At 40.3% G+C, this 21,783-nt stretch overlaps 1 protein-coding gene across 3 annotated transcripts in view; it reads left to right on the top strand.

Annotated features, from left to right (window-relative positions):
• The window catches only part of smpd3 (sphingomyelin phosphodiesterase 3), a 94,814-nt gene that overhangs the window by 66,523 nt on the left and 6,508 nt on the right, over window positions 1-21,783 (top strand). For all 3 annotated transcript variants that reach the window (XM_036568038.1, XM_036568040.1, XM_036568039.1), the window contains exons 3-5: window positions 4,556-4,631; window positions 12,609-12,770; window positions 16,261-16,350. In XM_036568038.1, the coding sequence (XP_036423931.1) occupies window positions 4,556-4,631; window positions 12,609-12,770; window positions 16,261-16,350 (328 nt within the window). The remainder of the gene's footprint in view (window positions 1-4,555; window positions 4,632-12,608; window positions 12,771-16,260; window positions 16,351-21,783) is intronic.

The following is a 21,783-nucleotide window of genomic DNA, read 5'->3' as shown; positions in this document are numbered from 1 at the left end:
GATGTACAAGATGTCAATCTATATGTGCAGGTATAGATGTAGAAGTTACGGTAAGATCAGAGTGAGTCTGTTTGAGGTGTGGATGTGGTCACAGATCATGATGACGATGACGATTCAAAATCTGGAGTTTATGTAGGGAACCATGCTTGTGAATTGTAAATACAGTGTAGATACAGCAAACCTGTTTCTATTATTCTGGCCACAGGATTCATTGGCTTGGTGACCTGATTGGCCAGAGCAAATTTTCATTATGTCTGTCTACCTCTGTACACACACACACACACACACACACACACACAAACACACACACACGCACACACACACACACATGGTAGTTCCTCTAAAGTCTCCTCTGTCTGTTGTCAGTCTCCAAGTACACACCTCCACTCAAGCATGGATAACTGCCTAAAATATTCATTCTCAAGGACACACACACACAAACGCAGAAGGAGAGGAGAACGTGGGAATAAACAGAAAAGAAAAAGAGAGAGAAGAGCAGAGTTTGGTCCAACAGCAGAGGAGATGAGGACCATGGCGGTGGTTCATTACTGTCTCTTAATGTAATTAAATCTACAAATCACCACAGAGAAACAGCTCCATTTATTAGCTGCTTCGCTCTAAACTGTGGAGCTTGCGTTTCATCCACTCGGGCTAATTGGGCATTTGGGCTTTTTGCTTTTGGACTAAACACTACGGGGGAAGAAAAATCCTCTCAGCACTCAGAGTAAGAGCAGTGGGAAATGAGAGCCAGAGTGCGATGGAGGAGGAGGACAAGAACATCCGGCCAAAGTTTAGTGTTACAAAGAAGTACGAGAGGTTTGATCAAAACTTTATTAATATAATACCTGCGGAGAAATGATTTGGGCTTATATTAGAGCTTTAATGTTTAAAGTTTTTTAACTTTTAAGCTAACTGTAGTCATTTTGAATGCTTATCATAGATGGGCATTTTACACAAATTGGATATTCCAATTTGTAAGCCATTCTAAAAATATTTGTTTAATACATTTGTTTGCCTTCTACATAATTTTCAAGTTCAGCATCACACCAGGCAGGCGACACACAGCGTCCAAGAAATATTAAACCATCGTTCGTAATTAAGGTGCCCACACCAGTGCTGACATGCGGCGTCAAAACACGCACCGCCAGTCAGCGACTTCCAGCACTGCTCTTTGTCTCTTATCTCAGCATCTCCTGGTTCTGTATTCAATTAAGTCCAGGACCACTGAGAAAAGCAAAAGCAAGGCATTAAGATGAACAGATAAATGCTAATGGTCTGTTTTCTTAAGCTTACACTGCTAGCTTTGACACGTTGCAACTTATTTTGTGTCAAACTTTTGTGGAAAACAGCGAGTTTAGTTGATGCTACACTTGATAAATTTGGTAAATGATGTCGAAAGTTTAATTCTATCAAATCTAAAAGAGAACTGAACTCGACTCTGATGTGCAACAGCTGAACAATATGCTGTGGGGCGCAGTGCATCTCACCCAGCGTGCGTATTTAACCGTCTGCGGTACCTTTTTCTTTTCCCTTGTTTGGACTAAAGCCCATGTGTCAAACACAAGGCCCGCGGGCCAAGTCAGGCCCTCAGCACGATCCTGTCTGGCCCACGAAATTATTTTCATTTTCAATCAATATTAGCCCATTTCACAGTGTGCTGCACTACCATCCCCAACATGCACTGCAACGTGAAGTGCACTCCAACCCCCCTCCCCCCAACAGCAGTCTATGGGACAGCGGTTACACCTCAATCCTACCCCACTAATCACATCACCAGACACACTGGCTGTGTCTCAGTATCAATGCAAGCAATATAAACACTTAGCCAGCTAAAAAAACACCTAGTTCACTAAAACTGAGAAGTGGACAGGGAACGCTGGGGATTTCAAGATGGATGGGAGCTCAAATACCTCTTTACATTTCCAATATCTGTCTCGTTTACATGAATGGTGTGGCCGTAATGAAGGAATACCACATAAAGTATGAAACGAAAGTTGGATAGACAGCAGAGGCGACAGAAAAGAGGGTGGAGATGAAGAAGGGCGTTCTCTGGCCCACGGATTTGTTGAGGCCCTTTTAGCGGCTGAGTTTGACACCCCTGGACTAAAGTGATTAGAACGTCTTAGAACACTGCCCTCTGGTGGAGTAAAGCTTTTCAGCTCACGGTTCTTAAGTAAGAGAATCAGGGGCCGGAGTCACGAAAGCTTTCCTAAGGAAAACGAACGACGAACACTGAGAAGTTCGTAAGAAACAATTCTCAAAAAAACCTTAAGAAGTTCTCAAATGGACTCTTAAGATAATCTTACTTATTTTCTAAGATTTTCTTAAGAAAATCTTTATTGTTTTCTTACGTCGGCTACGTTGCATTTTACCACGTACCATAAATGATGCAAGATACATTTTGAACTTGTATGAACTGTTATTTCCGTTATTTAGTTTAATCTGCTCAGAGGAGCAAAATGGAGGAAAAACATCAAACCAAGAGTTTAAAAAAAGAAACAACCAACAGGAAAAATATCCTCATTGGAAAATATGAAAATTGTCTACTCTCACAGCCTAAGAGGTGTGTGAGGCTATTGAAAGGTTAAGAAAACATTTAAGAGGATAATATTTTAAGAATACCATTGTTCTTAGAATTATTCTTAAGAAGTTGTTTGAAGAATAACAATTTTTCATAACTTTTTTCTTAAGAATGAAGTTAAGAAAAAACACATTTAAGAAGGTTTTTTTTTTTTTTCGTGAACCCCCTGTAATCTTACAGAGAAGCTAAATTGCTTTACAAAAATCTAATTTACTGATTTTTTTTCATGACTATTTGAACATTCAAAAGTCCTGGTCCTCCCAAATGCGTTTTTCATGATAGGAATTATTCATACAGTTCCATCCCTGATATATTTAAAAGCTGCTGATGTGTCTAAACCTTTAGTGGCTGCACCAGGTGACCATTTACAACGTCACAGACTGACCATGTCATCCCTTTCACTCCTGTGCTGTGATAAACTAGGCCACACGCAGCTACTGCGGCTTCCACGTATCGAAACCGGTGTGTTTGATTCCCTCGATATTTAATACGGACGGATTTACTCAGAGGGGACCTGCTGGCCAGACAGATTAAAACCGCTGCTGGGAAAAAAAAAGGATTTCCAATAAAGATTCACAACCGCCAGTGTAATGCAGTACGCGACTAGGCTTAACCTGCTTTTCCTTTCCCTCCTTTATTTACCCACGATAGGGCCCTTGAGAGCTTTCTGCTCTTTTCCAGAGCTGCTACGACAGCAGTTCTGGAGACTCAAAAGCTTTTCCATGTTTGTGTGTTTTGCATGATCATGTTTTCATTTTTGACAGTAATGTCAACAGTTCTATCCTATTACAGCTATAAACCCAGCTCAGTTCAGCTCAGCTAATGAGATGCGTCACTCAGTGAGCACATCTATACACTATAATAGGAGATATTAGTCCATAAACAACAGCAAAAGCAGAGTTTAATTGGGTGCACCAGGCAAAGACAGTGTGTTAGCCTTTTTTTGTTTCTGTCTGATTTCTCAGCAGCTCAGGAGAGTGAAGGAGAGCCGGAGAGGATTTAGCTCTCTTGCTGCTGCGCTGTACTGCTGTTTAATCTATGTTAAAAAAACCTGCATTGATCCAAATGACATCAGACTTTAAACAGCCAATTCCCCCATATATCAGCAGTAACAGAGAGAGAGAGAGAGGGAGAGAGAGAGAGAGAGAGAATCTAGGATTACACCCGTATGAACCCCCATATGAGCAAAGCTCCTATAATGGCAAACTGCTTATCCTGTTAGAAGAAAATAAACAAGAAATAAATTACGCAATTACGCATCTGCCTACGATAATATCAGGAACAGTGGGCCTAAGTGACTCACCCAGTTTCAATAACATCAGTAGGAAATGTCTTTTCCATGTAATCTCCACTCTTCTCCTGTTTTCATTCCCTTCTGTTAAACGTGCTTTCCTTTTTCTTTGATCATTAATCCTGATTTGCTGATTGTAATTAATTCCAAAGGCACAGTAAGTCCAAACCATGTCAGTGAATAAACAAAATCAAAATTCGGTTTGGCTTCTTGATGATGTTTTGGCGATGCTGTAGCTACATACGAGACAATGACGCCATTGTGTCCTTTCAACACAAAATAAATCCACCTTGAGAGCCACATTTTATGTCAATTTTACCATCTTGGCTGTAAATATGTCTCAGTATGTGCTTATTTACTAGTATAGGCTTAAAAAATATAACATAAATGAAATAAGCAGACTTACTTTGCTCTGCTTTAAGCTGTAGCTCAGCTGAGATGCCGCTTTTCTCGCATCTCTGGCAGGAGATTTTCCCACAAAAGTAGAATAGTTTCTTGTAAAATGTCTCTCAGCGTTCGTTTTTTTTAACGAGGCTAAATCAGCTTTTCATTTGCCAGGTTCTTGTTCGATATTTCCCGTTCCACCTTAAATAAAGAGCTCGCTAAAAGTGTTTTTGGTTAGTTTTTGTAATGAAGTATTTCTGCATCTCAGTAAATTCTGGCTGTTCTCCCTCTCTCTGCAGGTACAGGTGGGCACCTCCCATCAAGAGCAGAGGGTTGTGGGATACATCACCTGTACTCACCTGCACGCTATAGAGGGTGAGTAATTGTGTTAACCACACATTGACACTGACTTTAGTAATGATGTCACAAAATGCAACTGTACATCACTCTTATGAGTGGTCTCAGTGGTGTAACGATACACATACACACGTTTGATGCATTGTTTGATTCTGAGATTAAGATCTGGATTGTTTTTTGATATTTTATGTATTAAGAATGTCTTGGTTCCACTTGTATTCAGTTTTTTTTTCCACGCATAAATAAACTCCACTCCACCCCACACATAATCCCCCTATACCTATTAAAACAGATGGTTCTTCAAGGGTTCTGCATGGTGAAATGGTTCTTCAGTTTGATGGAGAGTGTGTTGTATATGGTTCTATGTAGCACCTAAAATGGTTCTTCTATTGTTATGATGTCAAAAAAGATTCCCTTTTTCAAGGGTGAAGAACCCTTGAAAGAAACATAATTTTTTAAGGGTGCAAAATTGATAATTGAAAAAACGCTTTAGAGGCAATGAATCATTTGAGCATGGGTGTTTCCATAGCATAAGCCCCACCCCTCCCTGAAAGCTTTATTCCGAAAGGCTTTAATACATATATATATATATATATATATATATATATATATATATATATATATATATATATATAAAGGCAAATACGAATCCAGTTACTCTTCCAAAGATACAGACAGAGCAAGCAATGAGGGTGGGAAAAACAGATGCATCAGGATTCTCTCCTAAAACATTCATAAGACTCTGGGTTTTTATTTAAGCCCTGCTGTTTTTTCCCTACTGTAAAATTATCTTATGCACAGCCAGAAACTTTATAAAGTCTATACTTTGGCACTGCCTGGCTTTTTTTTCATAAGTACCCAATCTTTCTGATGAAAATTAAACACTGTATATTACACAAAGATCAAAAAGATCAAATAAAATGTTTTTATGTGCACAGAGTTTAGATTACACTCAGTTTAAACTGAGCTAATACTACTTGTTAATAGCAAATACAGGAAAAAATCATAATGTAGGTTATAGGACTCTATAACTGAGAATCGTTTTATAACAGGACTCCATGATAAAATACGTTATACACGATATGAGTTTCCACATAAACACATCTTTAAGGGCTGAAGTGACAGAACGGATCAAATTAATTAAATTACGCATGCAGAGTAAGATAATTAGATTGGTGGGAATGAAGCTTAGGGAACGAACTACTAGCCTGTAGAAATGCTTAAAACATGGTGATTATTCTCCCTCTCAGTGTTGTGTGTAAAATGCATAGACTGTATAACAGAATGTTTGAAGCAGTGTTACAACAAATCTGCATCATCATAAGGAGATTATAAATAAATTACATTGATATTTACGTCTATGCCTATATTGAAAATAAAAAAAAATATGCAAAATGTTTGTAGCCTGTCTACAAGCATGAATAAACAAAACAGGTTAGGAAATCCTGAAGTTATAGAGGCTACATATTGACCACAAGGGGGTGCCATTAGCAGTCAAATAGCTTTGATGCTGCAAAAGAGCAGCGTTTTACATCGGTGACACTGTGTCCTCATTCAGCCTTACAGTGCACAACAATGTGTGTGCAGTTCTGATGTAAGTAGCTATTAGTATTTCATTATTTTTGTTTTGCACAGTAGTGAGAAGAGATTAACAAAAAAACAACAACAACAAAAGGAAGTCTATGATTCTTCTGTATCCAGTCAGAGGTGCACTATTTTAATAATCATCTTCAATCAAAATCTAATCAAATCACCTGGTGCCATGAGATTCCCATCCCATATGAGCTATTCACTACTAAAGAAATACAGTAAAATGGACCATTCAAGTATTTTTTATTGTTTTTGTTTAATTTAGTAACATACCAAGTATAGCAATACTAAGTATGGGCGCTTGCACACACACACACACACACACACACACACACACACACAGCCTCCCAGCGGTGCTGTGCTAGTTGGGTTTGAGCAGTAACACTGAGAGGAACTGACAGGTTTCTCTCCAAACGAGAGAGAGAGAGAGAGAGAGAGAGAGAGAGAGAGAGGGGGAGAGAGAGAGAGAGAGAGATGAAGAGAGAGAGAGAGATAAAGAGTATAAAGAGAGAGGGGGTGAGAAATGAGAGAGGAAAGGAGAGAGACAGAAAGGAAGAGAGTGACTGTGAAAGAGAGAGAAAGAGAGACATGAAAAGAGAAAGAGAGACATATGAAGAGAGAGACATACAGACAGAGAGAGAGAGAGATATGAAAAGAGAGAGGGGGTGAGAGATGAGAGACAGAAGGAAATGGAAAAAAAGAGACAGCTAAGCAAGACAGAAAGAGAGAGAGAGAAACGGAGAGAGGAAGGAGAGAGAGAAAGGACAGAGAAAGAAGAGATATGAACAGAGAAAGAGTGAGTGATTAAAAGAAAGAAAGACGTAAAAAAGGGAGAGATGAAATGAGAGAGAGAGACAGAGTGAGCGATATCAGTAGACAAACGCTAATAGAAGACGCACTCAGCTTGGACGGTAGAGAGAGAGAGAGGGTTTTATGCTATGTGTGTGTGTGTGTGTGTGTGTGTGTTAGACACCTGCACACACACACCTTCCTTGCATGTCTGTGACATCAATGCATACACTGACCTGCACGGCCTGCTCTCTCTCTTTCTGGACGGATTAACGATCACAGCCCCTCCAACACACCCACACACACACACACACACGGGCTCACGCAAGTCCGTTCCCATGGCGACTGGCCGTGGCCGAGCTGAGCATCAGTGTTGCTATTTAAAGGCGGAGCGTCGTGGCGGGTTTAGGGAAGACAAATCTGCTGCTATTCCTGGATCCACCCACACACACACACACACACACACACACACACACACAGCCGCTAGCCATGCTAATTACAGCACACACTGCTATTTCTGACACATCTGAGAAATATGAGAGGGAGAGACAGAGAGAGAGAGAGAGACAGAAAGAGAGAGAGCGCAGGTGAAGAAGTGGAGTGTGAACAAGAAGGACAGAAAGGGAGGACGTTGAGAGAAAGGAGAGAAATACATACATATACAGTACATGGCTGAAAGTATGTAAACACTCCTTTAATTAGCGACTTTGGCTATTTCAGCCACACCCATTGCCCACAGGTCAAGCATACAGCCTGGCCAGCTCCATAGAAAGGCAGTGGCAGTAAAATAGGTCGCACTGAAGTGCTCCCTGACTTTCAGCAACTTTCTGAGTGGACGACACCTTTCCAACCAGTCAGTTCTTCCAAATGTCTGCCCTGCTAGAGCTGCCTGGGTCAACAGTAAGTGGAAGTTTAGGCACATCAACAGATCAGCTGTAGAGTGGGGGGCCAGTAAAACTCTCAGAATGGGCCTTCAAGTGCTGAAGCTTGTGAAATCGCCTTTCATTGGTTATAACGCCTCTAGAAGCAGCGTGGGCACAAAAACGGTTTGATTTGAGTTTCATGGATTGAGTTTCCATGGCAGACCAGCTGCACACAAGCCTAAATATTAAGACTTAAGAGAACACAATTCGCCAGTGTTGCTCCAAGTTGTATCTCTTAAGGTTGTGTTTGAAGCCACTCTTGGCTTGTGGGTGTGCAGCTTCTGCCAAAAGAATATCTACCATGTATAGATTGCTGTGTTTATAAGCTTATTCTTTTGCACAACAAAGGCAGGTAGGAACAAAAAGTTGAGAGAGTAGACATGGACAGTATGTGTGTATCCCCAATTCGATTGGACCTTGTCACAATTCATCACAATCATCTTTAACCTTAGTCCAGATAGGGTCGTGGTACCACCTCAACTGGCTCCTCTCAATGCGGAGGAGTAATGGCTCTACTCTGAGCTCCTCCTTCCTGGATCGGGCCCTTGCTGTGGCGGAAGGGCTTGTGTGGTCTAGGGTTCTTCAGAGCTAAGTCGTCTGGAGCTGTATGCTCCTGGTAGGGTCTCCCAAGGTGAACAGGTCTGGAGTGAAGACCCAGACTAACTCAATCCAAAATCCATAACTCAGGGACACAGGAAATACCAGGACCTACCTCTGGAGCCAGGCCTGGGGGTAGTTATACTCGGTGAGCGCCTGGTGGCCAGGCAGCCCACATAACCCAGTTGGGCTCAGCCTGAAAAGGCAACGTGGGGGGACCATGTGGGCCCACCACCTGCAAGGTCCAGCATGGAGGACCAGTACAGTGCTGTATAGGCCGTGGAAGCACATTCTCTGGATGAGCATAATGCTTCACCATCTGGTAGTCTGACAGATAAATCTGGATGCCAAGAGCAACTGCCAACAAAAAGTTTGGTTGAGGAGGGATAATGGTCTGGGGGAGAAATCTTAATGCATGGCATTCAATGAGATTGGAGAGAACTGTGTGCTTCCAGCTTTGTGTCAGCAGTTTGGAGAAGGTCCTTTCCTGCTCCAGCATGACAGTGATGCTGAACAGAAGAGCTTCACTGCTCGGTGCTGTGTTCTTAAAACTGGAGGACATTGTACCAAAGCGTCTTCTCAAGTTTCTTTGTGTGTGTTTGTGTGTGTGTGTTGATATATAAGGGTCTGATAGCTGGTGACATTGCGGAGGCGGATGTGCGGCGTTCTTTAGCTGTATATGAACACTGTCAGTTCACACTAGCTGGTTGACTCATGAGCTGAGCTTTGATTTAATGCAGGCTTTCTTTCTTAGTCTTCACTAAAATGCAGCCTGATTTAGCCTCTCAGCTGTGGCATTCACAGCAGCCTACACACATCTCTCTCTCACACATTCAGCATCTCTCGCAGACTCTCACACATACTAGTGTGTATTCCTGTCTTTGTGGGTGTTTAGATGTTCCTCTGTGCTCCATCTAACCCAACGCTGACCTTAACCAGGACTGGCGTTTTGGACGAGCATGACAACTTTGCGAATTGGCCGTACCTTTGATTGTACTCCTGCAGCCAGTGGCTACAACGAAGTAGTAACTCAAACCGTTAAACATCTGTGTCGACCACAGAACAGGAAACAAAAATGAAAGAAACACAAACCTCAGAACTCATAACAGGACAAAACTGCACAAAGAAGCAACTTTAATATGATTGTGATTATTTTGTATTACTCTGCATTTATATCTTCAGATTTAACGAGCCACGTTAAGAGTTGGGTCACTGTTTGTTGTTATTGTAATTATGTAATGTTAAATGTTCTGCTTGGCTACTTTCATTCTTTGAATAAGCTGTGTTCATGCAGTCCATATATGGCATAGATGGTCTTGGAAGAAGTCGAAATCTTTAGCCAACACCTCATTGCTATGATTATTGGTTAAACTGTAATTTTGATCGGTCAGTATCAAAAATAGAATTTTGATTGTAATGTACTTTGAGATTTTTTTTATGTGTGGTTTTAGCTTATTTATTACTAAGATTGTAATATTAGTAAAGTACATTTGTGAACAAATGAACAAGCCATTCAGAAGCATAAAGACTCAAACAGAGGACAGGATGTCCTGGAGAAACACTGTCCATATGGTCGACCAGGAGCTGGAATCGACTTGTCAGCACTTAATAACATTTGAGTGGTTATTTTAGGTGGGCCAGTAACCAATGTGTGTGGGCCTAGGTCTGCCCCGTCATAGCGCCGCCACTGACCTTACCTACTAACCTCAACAACAAAGATCAGCTTTGGTCTCTTTTACCTATTCGCTTACACTTCACTCAAGGCTACATACATACATAAGGTTGTCATGGCAACTGAAACAAACCTACATAATCATTTAAAAGGCTTAATCTACTAGGTGTTGTGTGTCACAGAGGCTGGTTGGGGCTGGGGTGACACTGGGTGGTGTCATGACACGTTTTTGGGTGAGATGATCTAGCATGTTGAAATGCCTAACTTTGCAGCTTAGTGTATATCACAGTGACACACTGAGCTACAAAGTCTGTCATTAACCCTTTAAAATCTCAGGGTTATTATATACTAAGCCTTATTATTCAATAGCTGCAGGGACTCCAATGCAAACTGGTTGAGCTATTCTTAAGTTATAGAAGTGTGTAATAAAGCTTTGGGCCTGCTGGTGGACCCTGGCCATTTAAAACTGATGTCAGAAAAAATCTGCGTCCCAATTTTTTTTGACCACACTCTGAAGATGGTTCTTCAATGGTTCTTTTTAGGACCATGAGTTCTTTATAGAACCATTTCATGCTTTAATGGTTCTTTGCATGGTGAAAAGGCTCTTGAGATTGATGAAAAATGTGTTATATATGGTTATAGAGCACCGAAAAGGATTCTTCTATTGACATCATAATAATAGGTGCTATATAGAACCATCTACAACACAACCTTCTCCATTAATCTGGAGAACCATTTCACAGTGCAAAGAGCCATTTAAACATGAAATGGTTCTATATAGAACACAAAGTTCTAAACACAACCATTGTCTTTACTAAAGAACCATTGATGAACCATCTTTTTTAAGAGTGTAGACATCAAAAAATGCAGCCTTTATAAGAAATTATGCCTATTGGAAGTGTTTATGAACGTCTATGTGGGTCTGTGTCGGTTATAAAGAGCTTATGTAGGTGTTTATAAACACTGCCCTACAGTAAGGTACCTTAAAGCTGCAGTTTTTGTGGAACAAAAGCATTTTTTCCTCATGGACAGCCACAATGTTTTCATGTTTTCATCATCTACACACACACACACACACACACACACACACACGCACACATACACACACACACACACACACACACAAACACACCCACACACACAGGCGCTGTCTGAAATGCGTGGTAGTGTGTGAAATGCAATGGGAATGTACATCTCCCTCCTCTCCTCTCCTCTTCTCCTCTCTCCTTTCCTCTCTCCTCTCCTCTCTCTGTTAGCTGTGCTGAGCCCCAGTACACAGCTTCAGTCAGTTCCAGAGGCTTTACTGACAGAACTGTCGTTATCAACTGATAATAACAGTAAAGAAGAACAGAAAAATGACTAAATCAATTAAAAATTAGAGTAAAACCTGGTGTTTGTTCATGTTGTACAGTACATGCATTCATAACTTTATAGTTATTCAGCTCTTCTCCTCCTCTCCCCTCTCCTCTCTTCTTATTCTCTTCTCTTCCCTCCGTCTCTTGTATTTTCTTCTCCTCTCCTGCCTTTTTCTCTTCTCTCCTCTTTTTGTTCTCTTTTCCTCTCTTCTCTTCTCTCTATTTTTCTCTACCCCTCTTCTTTCCACCTTTCTTCTTCACTCCTCTTTTTTCTTCTTATCATCCACTTCTTTTCTCTTCTCTTCTCTCTCTCTCTTCTCTTCTCTTCTCTTTATGTTCTATTGCTCTGCTTTCCTCCTCTCCTGGTCTCTTCTCTTCTCTTCTCTTCTCTTCTCTTCTCTTCTCTTCTCTCTATTTTTCTCTACCCCTCTTCTTTCCACCTTTCTTCACTCCTCTTCTTCTTTCCACATATCTTCTTCACTCTTCTCTTCTCTTCTCTTCTCTTCTCTTCTCTATTTTTCTCTACCCCTCTTCTTTCCACCTTTCTTCACTCCTCTTTTTTTCTTATCATCCACTTCTCTTCTCTTCTCTTCTCTTCTCTTCTCTTCTCTTTATGTTCTATTTCCTCCTCTCCTTGTCTCTTATCTTCTCTCTTCTCTTCTCTTCTCTTCTCTTCTCTTCTCTTCTCTTCTCTTTATGTTCTATTGCTCTGCTTTCCTCCTCTCCTGGTCTCTTATCTTCTCTCTCCTCTCCTCTCCTCTGTCATATCTAGATATCAAATGGGTGCTACTGTTGCTACATGATGACGTTAGTCCATGTTTGTAGATGACTGTGTGATACAGTGTCAGAAGCCACATAATCAGGTCTCAGGTGGGGGTTTAAACTTTCATTACTTGTTAGCTACTTTAGCCTCATTTCTTCAGTACAAAACTAAAGAAGTAAACTGGGCAGTTTTTTCGACGGCATCTGGGGTAAGTGGGGAAATGGTGTCAATGTGACATACGCTCAAATTATTCCCTAATCAAAAGCTCTCTCTCTCTCTCTCTCTCTCTCTCTCTCTCTCATCCAGGTGATGCATCGGTGCGCTGTGAGCAGCTGGACCTGCTGTTGGAGTGGGGTGCTGAGTTCAGGAGGGCTACGTCCGTCCCCGCAGGTGAAGAGAAAGCTCTGGAGGATCAGGTGGCCTTTGACGTCATCCTTGGAGACCTCAACTTCGATAACTGCTCATCTGGTGAGTAAGAAACCTGCTCATTTTATTATTTCATAACTTATTGATGTCAAGCTTGTAACAATAGAATGTGTGTGTGCGTGTGTATATTCTTCTGTATACACACACACACACACACACACACAAACACACATATATATATATATATATATATATATATATATATATATATATATATATTTATATATTTATTTATTTATTTATTTATTTATTTATTTATTTATTTATATCACCATGCAAAGAACCATTTAAGCATGCCAATGGTTCTTTGAGTGTTTATGGTTCTATTTAGAACCATTGTCTTTACTGAAGACCCCTATTTAAGAGTGTACTTAATGGAGACGATGTCTGGATGTCTAACTAATGTGCTGTTTGTGCATATTTAACCCCTTTAGTTGGGCAGGAGCCACCAACAGGTCCAGGCGTCCATTCAGTTCTCTTATAACATAAGAATAACTCAGCCAGTTTGTACTGTCTTCCATATAATTATTGAATAATAAGCTTTAGGATATAAGCCATGGACTACAAGAGGTTAAACATAGTCTGCACAGTACTAGGTAAATCAATAGTTTACATAACTATGTTCATCGCAAATCACCTGAAACCTGCTTAAATTTTGTATAAATATGTGTTCAAATGTCTGCATGAACAACTACAGACAAGGCAGTATTGATCGCCAGCACCTTCTCTTACTTTTTTGTTTTTATTTATAATAAGGCAGCTGTCCAGCGTTAGTGTGAGCTATATATATATCCTAATAAACATAACTGTGTGGAAAAAGAAGGAGATGATCCCAGATCAGCCGTACAATGAGGTTCTATATCAGTGCCGGCCCATGTAATCTACTTCTGAGCCCTTGCTCTGCACCCCCATCCCCCCCACCCTTTGTTTCCCTCTCCATCTATGTCAGCCTGTCTTTCAGCTTGAAGCTCTGTCTGAACTGCTTTTCATTTCAAAGTCCATCTTAATCTCGGTCTGAGAAAGAAGCCGTGAAGTTGCTGATGAAGCATTAGCGGCTCTGTCCAATTCAGCACGAATGAACTGGATTGATCAGCTTAATTAAGTGGATCAGCCTGTCTTAGCCGCAGCGACGGCCTCCCTCCACTCTTGTTGAAATGCTAACGCTGTTAGCCTCGAAACCGCTCCTCTTGCACTGCTGTCAGCTTTCCTCTCTCAGGCTAAAACTTCAGTGTCGTCCAGACGTCAGATGATTCTGAACATTCTGGCAGTACAGAAGACTTACTCAGATGCTCACATATGCCACACACTGGTGTTCAGTGACTGTTTTATGAGTTTGGAGAAATCTGTCCCTTCTGTTCACTTCAAGGAGGAAAAATGGCTGCTTGTTCCAACAAGACAGCGCAAGTGAGGTAGTGTGTTTCAAATAAATTCAGGAGATGATCTACACAATCCAGCCCAATCATCACATTTAAACCCCACTGAGAAGCTAGGGGACTATGGGAAGGTGGTGGGAAATGTGTGGAGAAGAGAAGTCCAGCCACTGAGGATGAAGAATGGACAGCAGTGAAGAATGAATGGGAAACGGTTCCTTTAGATAGGGTTTCCTGAAATGTGACCTGCTGGTTAAAGTTGGTCTGTGAGGGTCTTACTTTCCTTTTAAAATTATATTTTTAAGCATTTGAAACATACTGTACTATATAGCTTCTATAAAGCTATTATATAACTACAACTGAAGTATTTGAAGAACACTCTACTACACATGTCAAACACAAGGCCTGCGGGCCAGATCAGGCCCGCAACACAATCCTATCTGGCGCGCAAATGTATTTTAATTTTCTGTTAATATTAGTCTGTTTCACTGTGCGCTGCACTACAGTCCCCAGCATGCACTGCAACATGAAGTGCGCTCTGAATCTCCTACCCCTACAACAATCTATGGGGCAGCAGTTTCACCTCAATTCTACAGAATTCCACACCAGTCATATCACCAAACACACTAGCCGCAGTTCAGCTGCAGTTCAGTCAATATAAACACTTAACTTAAGCTCAGCAGCTCAGAAACTGAGCCCAAGTCTTAATGAACTTGCAGCAAAGAAAGGATGCCAGGTGTCTAGTTCAAGCAAATAGGCAGGTTTAAAAGACTGAGGTCCTGGGGACGTTTACATTTTGAATATTTCAAGTATTCATGTAATATTTTAAGGTGTACTGCAAGTGTCCGTATTTTACTGCTGAAGTTTTTGCAAGTTTTGAATAAACAATGGCCAGTTTGGGTTAACACCCAACATTTATTAGAACTGAAATAAAAACTTTTTTTTCTCTGGCCCACAGATTTGTTGAAATTTTTTAATATGGCCCCTTTAGTGGTTGGTTTGACACCCCTGGGCTAATGTATAAAACATATATGTTTACAAACTTGATTTTAAGCCAACGTACCTTCATTGATTGTACATTGTTTTGTCTGTTTGGATCTGTACATGTTCACTGCATATAGGCACACCTGCTATAGATCATTAAAAAAATATATAAATATGAAAAAGCAATGTGAGGCTGTCATCAAGGCTACAGCAGGAGCTACAAAATACAGATCAATATTGATAATAATAATAATAAGAATAATAATAATAAAAACTACAAAATATTGACAAACGCTGTTTAACACTGATAAACATTTTTAGTGTGCATTTCATAGAAGTGGACGATATGGCAAAATGTAATATCGCAGTATTAAAAAAAAAAGTTCCAATACATGACAGGTCACAATAATTATATATATATATATATATACACACACACACACACACACATATATATATATATATATATATATATATATATATATATATATATGTATTTTTTAAGAAATCTGATCAGTTCGAATTGAGAAAAAAAAAGCCTGTAGAGCTACGTTTAAAAAATACTACCAAAAACTGTGAACACAATGATTTTTATTCAATATTTGGCATATTGTGTTCAACTAAATACAGTTAAACAAGACTAATTTTGCTCTCATTATAATGAAAGTGCAGTGGGTCAGTGCTCTACAAGTCCTGACAATGTACACAATGTGTTCAGAAAAGGATACTGTATTGTACTGTGATACAGTTTATCACAATAACTATATATCACTGTTGTCGGAAGAAAACCTTGTATCTCCAAAATGGTAACTTTACAGGAGAAGGAAAAAACCTACTTTACTTTTAATGTTAGTCAATGGAACCAGAGTGAAATTTACACACAATGTAAAGAGCAACAGATATTTTCAAATTATGTCAAAAACTGAGAAACATTAAAAATGGAGATACGAGGTTTTCTTCCGACGGCAGCGATATATTGTCATATTTCCCAGGCCTAACACTTCAGATAGTTTGCATTTATTTCTAAACAACTAATTTTTACAAAGAAGTGCATCTCAACTCTTTCTGATGGACATTTGAATATATACAAGAAGTGCAGACTTTAAAATTAATCTCTCTCTCTCTCTCTCTCTCTCTCTCTCTCTCTGTCTCTCTCTCTCTGTCTCTCTCTCTGTTAGAGGATAAGTTGGAGCAGCAGCATGCTATTTTTACGCAGTACAGAGATCCGTGTCGTCTGGGGCCTGGAGAGGACAAGCCGTGGGCTTTGGGTGAGTCTGCACTCTCCTGATTACAGCCATTACTGCTCGGCCGTGGTGCATTACGCGCCTCAGACTCTGACCTGTTTTCATGCACAGAATCATCACAGAAGCTTTCAGGTCTTGAGTTTCACAATCAGATTCAGAGAGCTGAGGAAACCATGAAGCACAGCGCAGACTTTTAGATTTACTTATGAACTCTTAGACTGATCGAAAGGGATTGCCACAATAAAAGTCCCTAAGTGCTAAATATATTAACATACCACTAACAAATCAGCAAATCTGAAACTGCAGCAGCATTTCCCTTATTTTCCACTCGGACTAGAATCCTCAGTAACCAATCAGCAACGAGCCTGTGAGTTTCAGTATTCAGTATCATTTCTGGTTTGAGTTAAAATTGTTTTGTTTTCAGATCTGCTATTCAAATTGCTGTTATGACTTTTACCTATTTAGCTTTAGTTTCTAGCAGTTTGTCTGGTACTCTCCTAGATATACGTACCTAGATGCCGTGTTATCTGTTGTTCTCTATCTGTGACGATACGTCTGCGCGTCCGCCATGTTGGAGAGGTCAAGATCCGCTTTTGAACAGCTTCACCTGTATTGAGAGACGATGAGTCTCAGGATTAAATCAGCCACAACTTCCTAATTACTCAACCGATTTTCACCAAATCTGTTTTGTTAACATCCTCAGACACGGATCTGCTCTGAGTAGCTTTTATTTCTTTAATAACTGATCGTGATAATTAGCCGTCTGGACCAGCAGGAAAGTATTCAGTCTGCACCTGACGTTAAAAACTGAGTTTAGTGCAAGAAACACAATCAGACACACATCAGCAAATCCATCAGTGTGTGAATCACTTCTAATCTTAACACACATAAACATAAAATAAACTCCAAACACAGTAAGAAGGACGAAGCTAAAGTTGGCTTCTTATTTACCAGCTTCTTGTTCGAGTTTTTCCGTTCCACCTTAAATGATGCAGCAGTTACATTCTGGTGCCTGAAGCTGCACCATTTAAGGTGGAACGGGAAAATTCGAACAAGAAGCTGGTAAATAAGAAGCTAACTTCAGCTTCGTGTAAGAAGGTGCTAATGCTAATCTGTTATGAATATCTACACGGATTAAGGACTGCTGTAACTTACCCAGCTACAAAGCTTTAACCATCACTGTAAATAAATAACTCTTACATAAAGTTAAGACCCCCTGAATAGACTATTAAATGAAATAAGCTTAATAGAAAACCAGAGGAGGAACAATCACATCAACAGGTTCTCTGTGCTTCACCGACCACACAGCCACCAACCACACGACCACATGTACACATAAACATCACACAGACATGAGTGTGGATCTCTGCGTTCCCTCCGTTATATAATCCTCTCCCACTTTCTGAGTGTAATATTATTGAAATAGTGTAATTGTGGACAGTATCTTCCTTAAACTGCCGCTCTGTAATGGTACTGAATGCAGTCCAGCAGCGATGGTGACCGCCCCAAAATGGCGGTGCCGTTGATGTGCCTGGCTGGACCCAACGCGGCATCTAGGTATGTATATCTATGGGAACTCTCCCAGCACAAGGTAAACTTTTCTGAAAAGCCTCTCTGTTCCTTTTCGAAAGAGTCCTTCAGAGAATCTTTTCCAATTAAAACTTTGTGTGAAAACGGGAGCGTGACGTTTCCTGGACCCTTCCTCTCCAGAGGCTCCTGTACGGCCCTTCAAAGCTTCTTCTTTTGTGTGCCTGTATGCACACAGGGCCTCGCTCTCGGAGCAAAATTAGCCGTGGCGCGGGCATCGCTCGCCGCAGATGGTGTGCGAGATGAGCTGGCAGGAAATGGAGAGGCTCGCCTTCCCAGCGTGCTTTGCATCCACACTGAACAGAGAGAAGCCTCCTAATGGCAGTGTTGCAGTGAGCGCAGGCAGGTTCGATGGCTGCCGTCCAGTCCTCTACAGCGCTGCCCTCCTCCATGTCCAAGCGCTCAGGGGAGCTGGGCTGTAGCAGCAAACATAACATGGCTGCCAATCCTTCTGGAAAGCTCTTTAAAATGTTTGCTGGGGTCAGTAGTCTTAGCTCAAGTTTTTACCACCAAACTGGACAAACATTGATGGACTTTTTAGAGCAGTGTTGCTTCAAACATTGTGCTGGAGCTGCTGGACCTGCAGGACCCTGTGGAGCTCTCACTGCTGTTTCTGGTCTCAGAAGGATGATTAAAAATGTCTCTTACAGTGTGGAAAAGTCAGAACTGAAACACTGTTTTAAAGCAGGAACACTGCAAAAAATGGTATCTTGTCCAGTAAAATGATCTGAAAAATAGTCAATAATCTAATATTTCTTCTGTTGAGATTGTTGTGAGCTTAATTTAAGATTATTTTCCTTATTTCTAGACCTTTTTTACTTGTTTTAAGTGATTTTATTAAGTAAAATTATCACACTATATTGGCAGATCATTTTACTTGTTTTAAGAAATGTGGTTGAAACCAGCAAAATTATCTGCCAGTATAGTGAGATAATTTTACTTAATAAAATTATGTAAAATAAGTAAAAATTGTAGAATAAGGTAGAAATAAGGTAAATAATCATATAATAAATGCACGAGAATCTAAAAAAGGGCAAATATTAGATATATGAACTAGATTTAAGATCATTTTACTTGACAAGATACTATTTTTTGCACTGAACGCACTTTGTTTTTTTTTGTTTTTTTGTGGTGGTGTCCCATAGATCGTTGTAGGGGAGGGGGGCAGGAGCACACATTATGTAGCAGTGCATGCTGGGAACTGTAGTGCAGCTCATGGTGAGATGGGCTAATATTAATATAAAATTTAATAATTTTGTAGCCTGAATAGGATTGTGCCACGGGCCTGACTTGGCCCATGGGCCTTGTTTTTGACATGTGGGGTTTAGGGCAATAGTGCAAATAATAATAATAATAATAATAAGAATAAGAAGAAGAAGAAGAAGAAGAAGAAGAAGAAGAAGAAGAAGAAGAAGAACAACAACAACAACAACAACAAGAAGAATGATAATTAACAGCAATATAAATATTTTTTTCTATTCATTTCTAACAATTATGTTTTATTATTATAGAATATTCAAATATTCGAGATAATGTTCAATAGAATATTTGTAAAAGTAACATAGTAGGATAGTTGCTGCCCTGGACGAAACTATTCCTCAGAACTTAAAAAATTCAGGGCTCAGTCCAGAGCTTGACTACTCGCTATTGATAGCAGATACAAATTAATATTTGGGTTGGAAAGTGTTTTTTTGTCAACAGTTAAATTTTTGTTTTTTTCATTGCCAACTGTTGACCGCTCTGTGGGCATGTTCCTAACATGCAAACAAGTTCAGCTGTCCAGTGGGGCTGAATAATATTGACACAAAATGAAATGTTTGGAAAAAGCTGTTGGTTATCATGATGACGATATGAGAAAATACTGCGCCTCTGACTGGATGTGATGCAAGTACATATTTATTTGGATATGTGTCATAGGAGAAGGTGTCTGGATGCAAATGCAGTGGCTTTTAATAGCAGACAAAAACACACAGTCCAAAAAACAGCAAACATGACAACAGAGAAAAGCTCAAACGTGGAAGGCAAAAGTACAACAAACCACGGCTCAGAATCCAGTAAAGACCCCAGAGACTTCACAGGGACTAAAAGTCACAAGCCAGCTTTTAAAACCAAGGACTGATGAGGTCCAGGTGAAGGAAGGCGGGGCCAGTAATCAGAAGTCCCGTGCGGCTGATCATGGGAGAGAGGTGGGCGGAGCTTAGGATGTGACAATATGTAAACAGAAATCTAACTAACTTCTCCTTTAAGCAAACAGCTACACAAAATTACAAAAGCATCATTCACTGATATGCAAAACAAAAAGAAATGAAATACTAACAGCTGATTCCAGCAGAACTGCAGGCGCATTTTTGTGCACTGAAAGGCTGAAAAACAGTCAGCATTACCTCAACAGGTTTTTCTATAAAGGCTACAAAATAAATATATATTAATTTTTTTATTGGTACACAAGAATGATTTTTTTTTGTTAATTTGCTTATTGCTTAGTTAATAAACATGTTTGTTGTGACAGTAGAAATTACTACCTCCCACACTTAAAACACAATACTGGGTGTGAGAACGATCCTAATTTTTGATGTGTTTTACAGACGTGTAGTTCAGGATGGAGGAATGTCTGAGCTGTGTTATTTGTGTTCTGTAATCGGCTGTTTAGCCTAATGGTTAAGTTACTCATCTCCCATGTGGGTGAGCAGGATTCAATCCCAATGCAGAGTAGAACTTGTTAGCCATCTAACGGTTTGTGTCGGTAAAGTAATTATGTCTTTCTGACACTGTGTGTATGATGTCACAGCTCTTGTTAATGTATTTATCGCGATAACAATAAAAATATGATTTATCGTGCAGCCCTACTGTCCGGGCTAGGCTAGTTCTATGCTCTAAATTGTTTTAAAAATTATGAACTAATGTAAAAACCTCTTACTGATTTCTTCTCCTGTTTTCTCAACACTGATTGCAGCACGTACAGCTGTATGCAAAAGTTTGGGCACCCCTTTGGGCACATTTGAATGGCAGCCGCCCTTTGAAATTTGCTTCTGATGTTCATAAAGTTGAGAAAAGCTTTTACTGCTCTCTTTGGGCTGCAGCTATCTGACTGTCCTCCTGCCTCTCTTCATGGAAACCAAAGGAGGTGAAATGAAAAAGGCCTCACTCCGTTGTAATGTGAATGAAGCGTAAAATTGTTTGGGTTGAACTTGGGAATCGGTGATCGCCCATCAATAAGAGGTGGTAAAAAGTACTACCATCTTCCTTTAGCAGGAATTCCATCCAAAAGTCCCAATTTTTTTCCTGCTGTTTTCAGTGTAGCACTTGGAAAGAAATACACATTTATATTTAGATTTATCCGTTTAAAATGCTCTTTGCAAGGAACGTTCAGTCTGTTAAGATTACCTGGGACGCAGAAGAGGAACTGATTAAAAAAGCCTCCGAAAAAAACACCCTGTTTGGTCAAGCAAGAGAGGGAGAGAGACAACGAGGAAGTGAAAGAATGACCTGTAAGAATAATGTAAAAAAATCCCTGAGGGTAGTTACCTTAGTGAGAAATGGAGGAACCGTTACTATGACTCACCGTCTTCGCCAGCAGGCTCGTGGGCGCAGCCTCTGGAACGCAGGGCGCTCTCCAGGGGTTTTGATTGCAGAAGGATGTCAGATCGGTGTTCTTGTAATGACTGGAGTGTCTTGGCGAGGAGTGTTTGAGTGGTGAGGAGATTAATGCGGAGAACGCATGCAAACGCGGGGCTGCACGCAAACGCATAAATATAGCAGCCGAAAGACAACAGGCCAGATATGAGTCAGTTTCCAGTGGTTGTACAGCCATTATAATGTCCATCTGAGATAAAAAGACTTTGTACAATGTGTTTGTGCTTGTGTGTGGGT

The sequence above is a fragment of the Colossoma macropomum genome, unplaced genomic scaffold (genome assembly GCF_904425465.1).
Source record: "Colossoma macropomum unplaced genomic scaffold, Colossoma_macropomum, whole genome shotgun sequence".
In the NCBI taxonomy this organism is placed as follows: domain Eukaryota; kingdom Metazoa; phylum Chordata; class Actinopteri; order Characiformes; family Serrasalmidae; genus Colossoma; species Colossoma macropomum.
The sequence above is the reverse complement of the archived record's forward strand: the minus strand, read 5'-3'. Positions and strand labels throughout refer to the sequence as shown.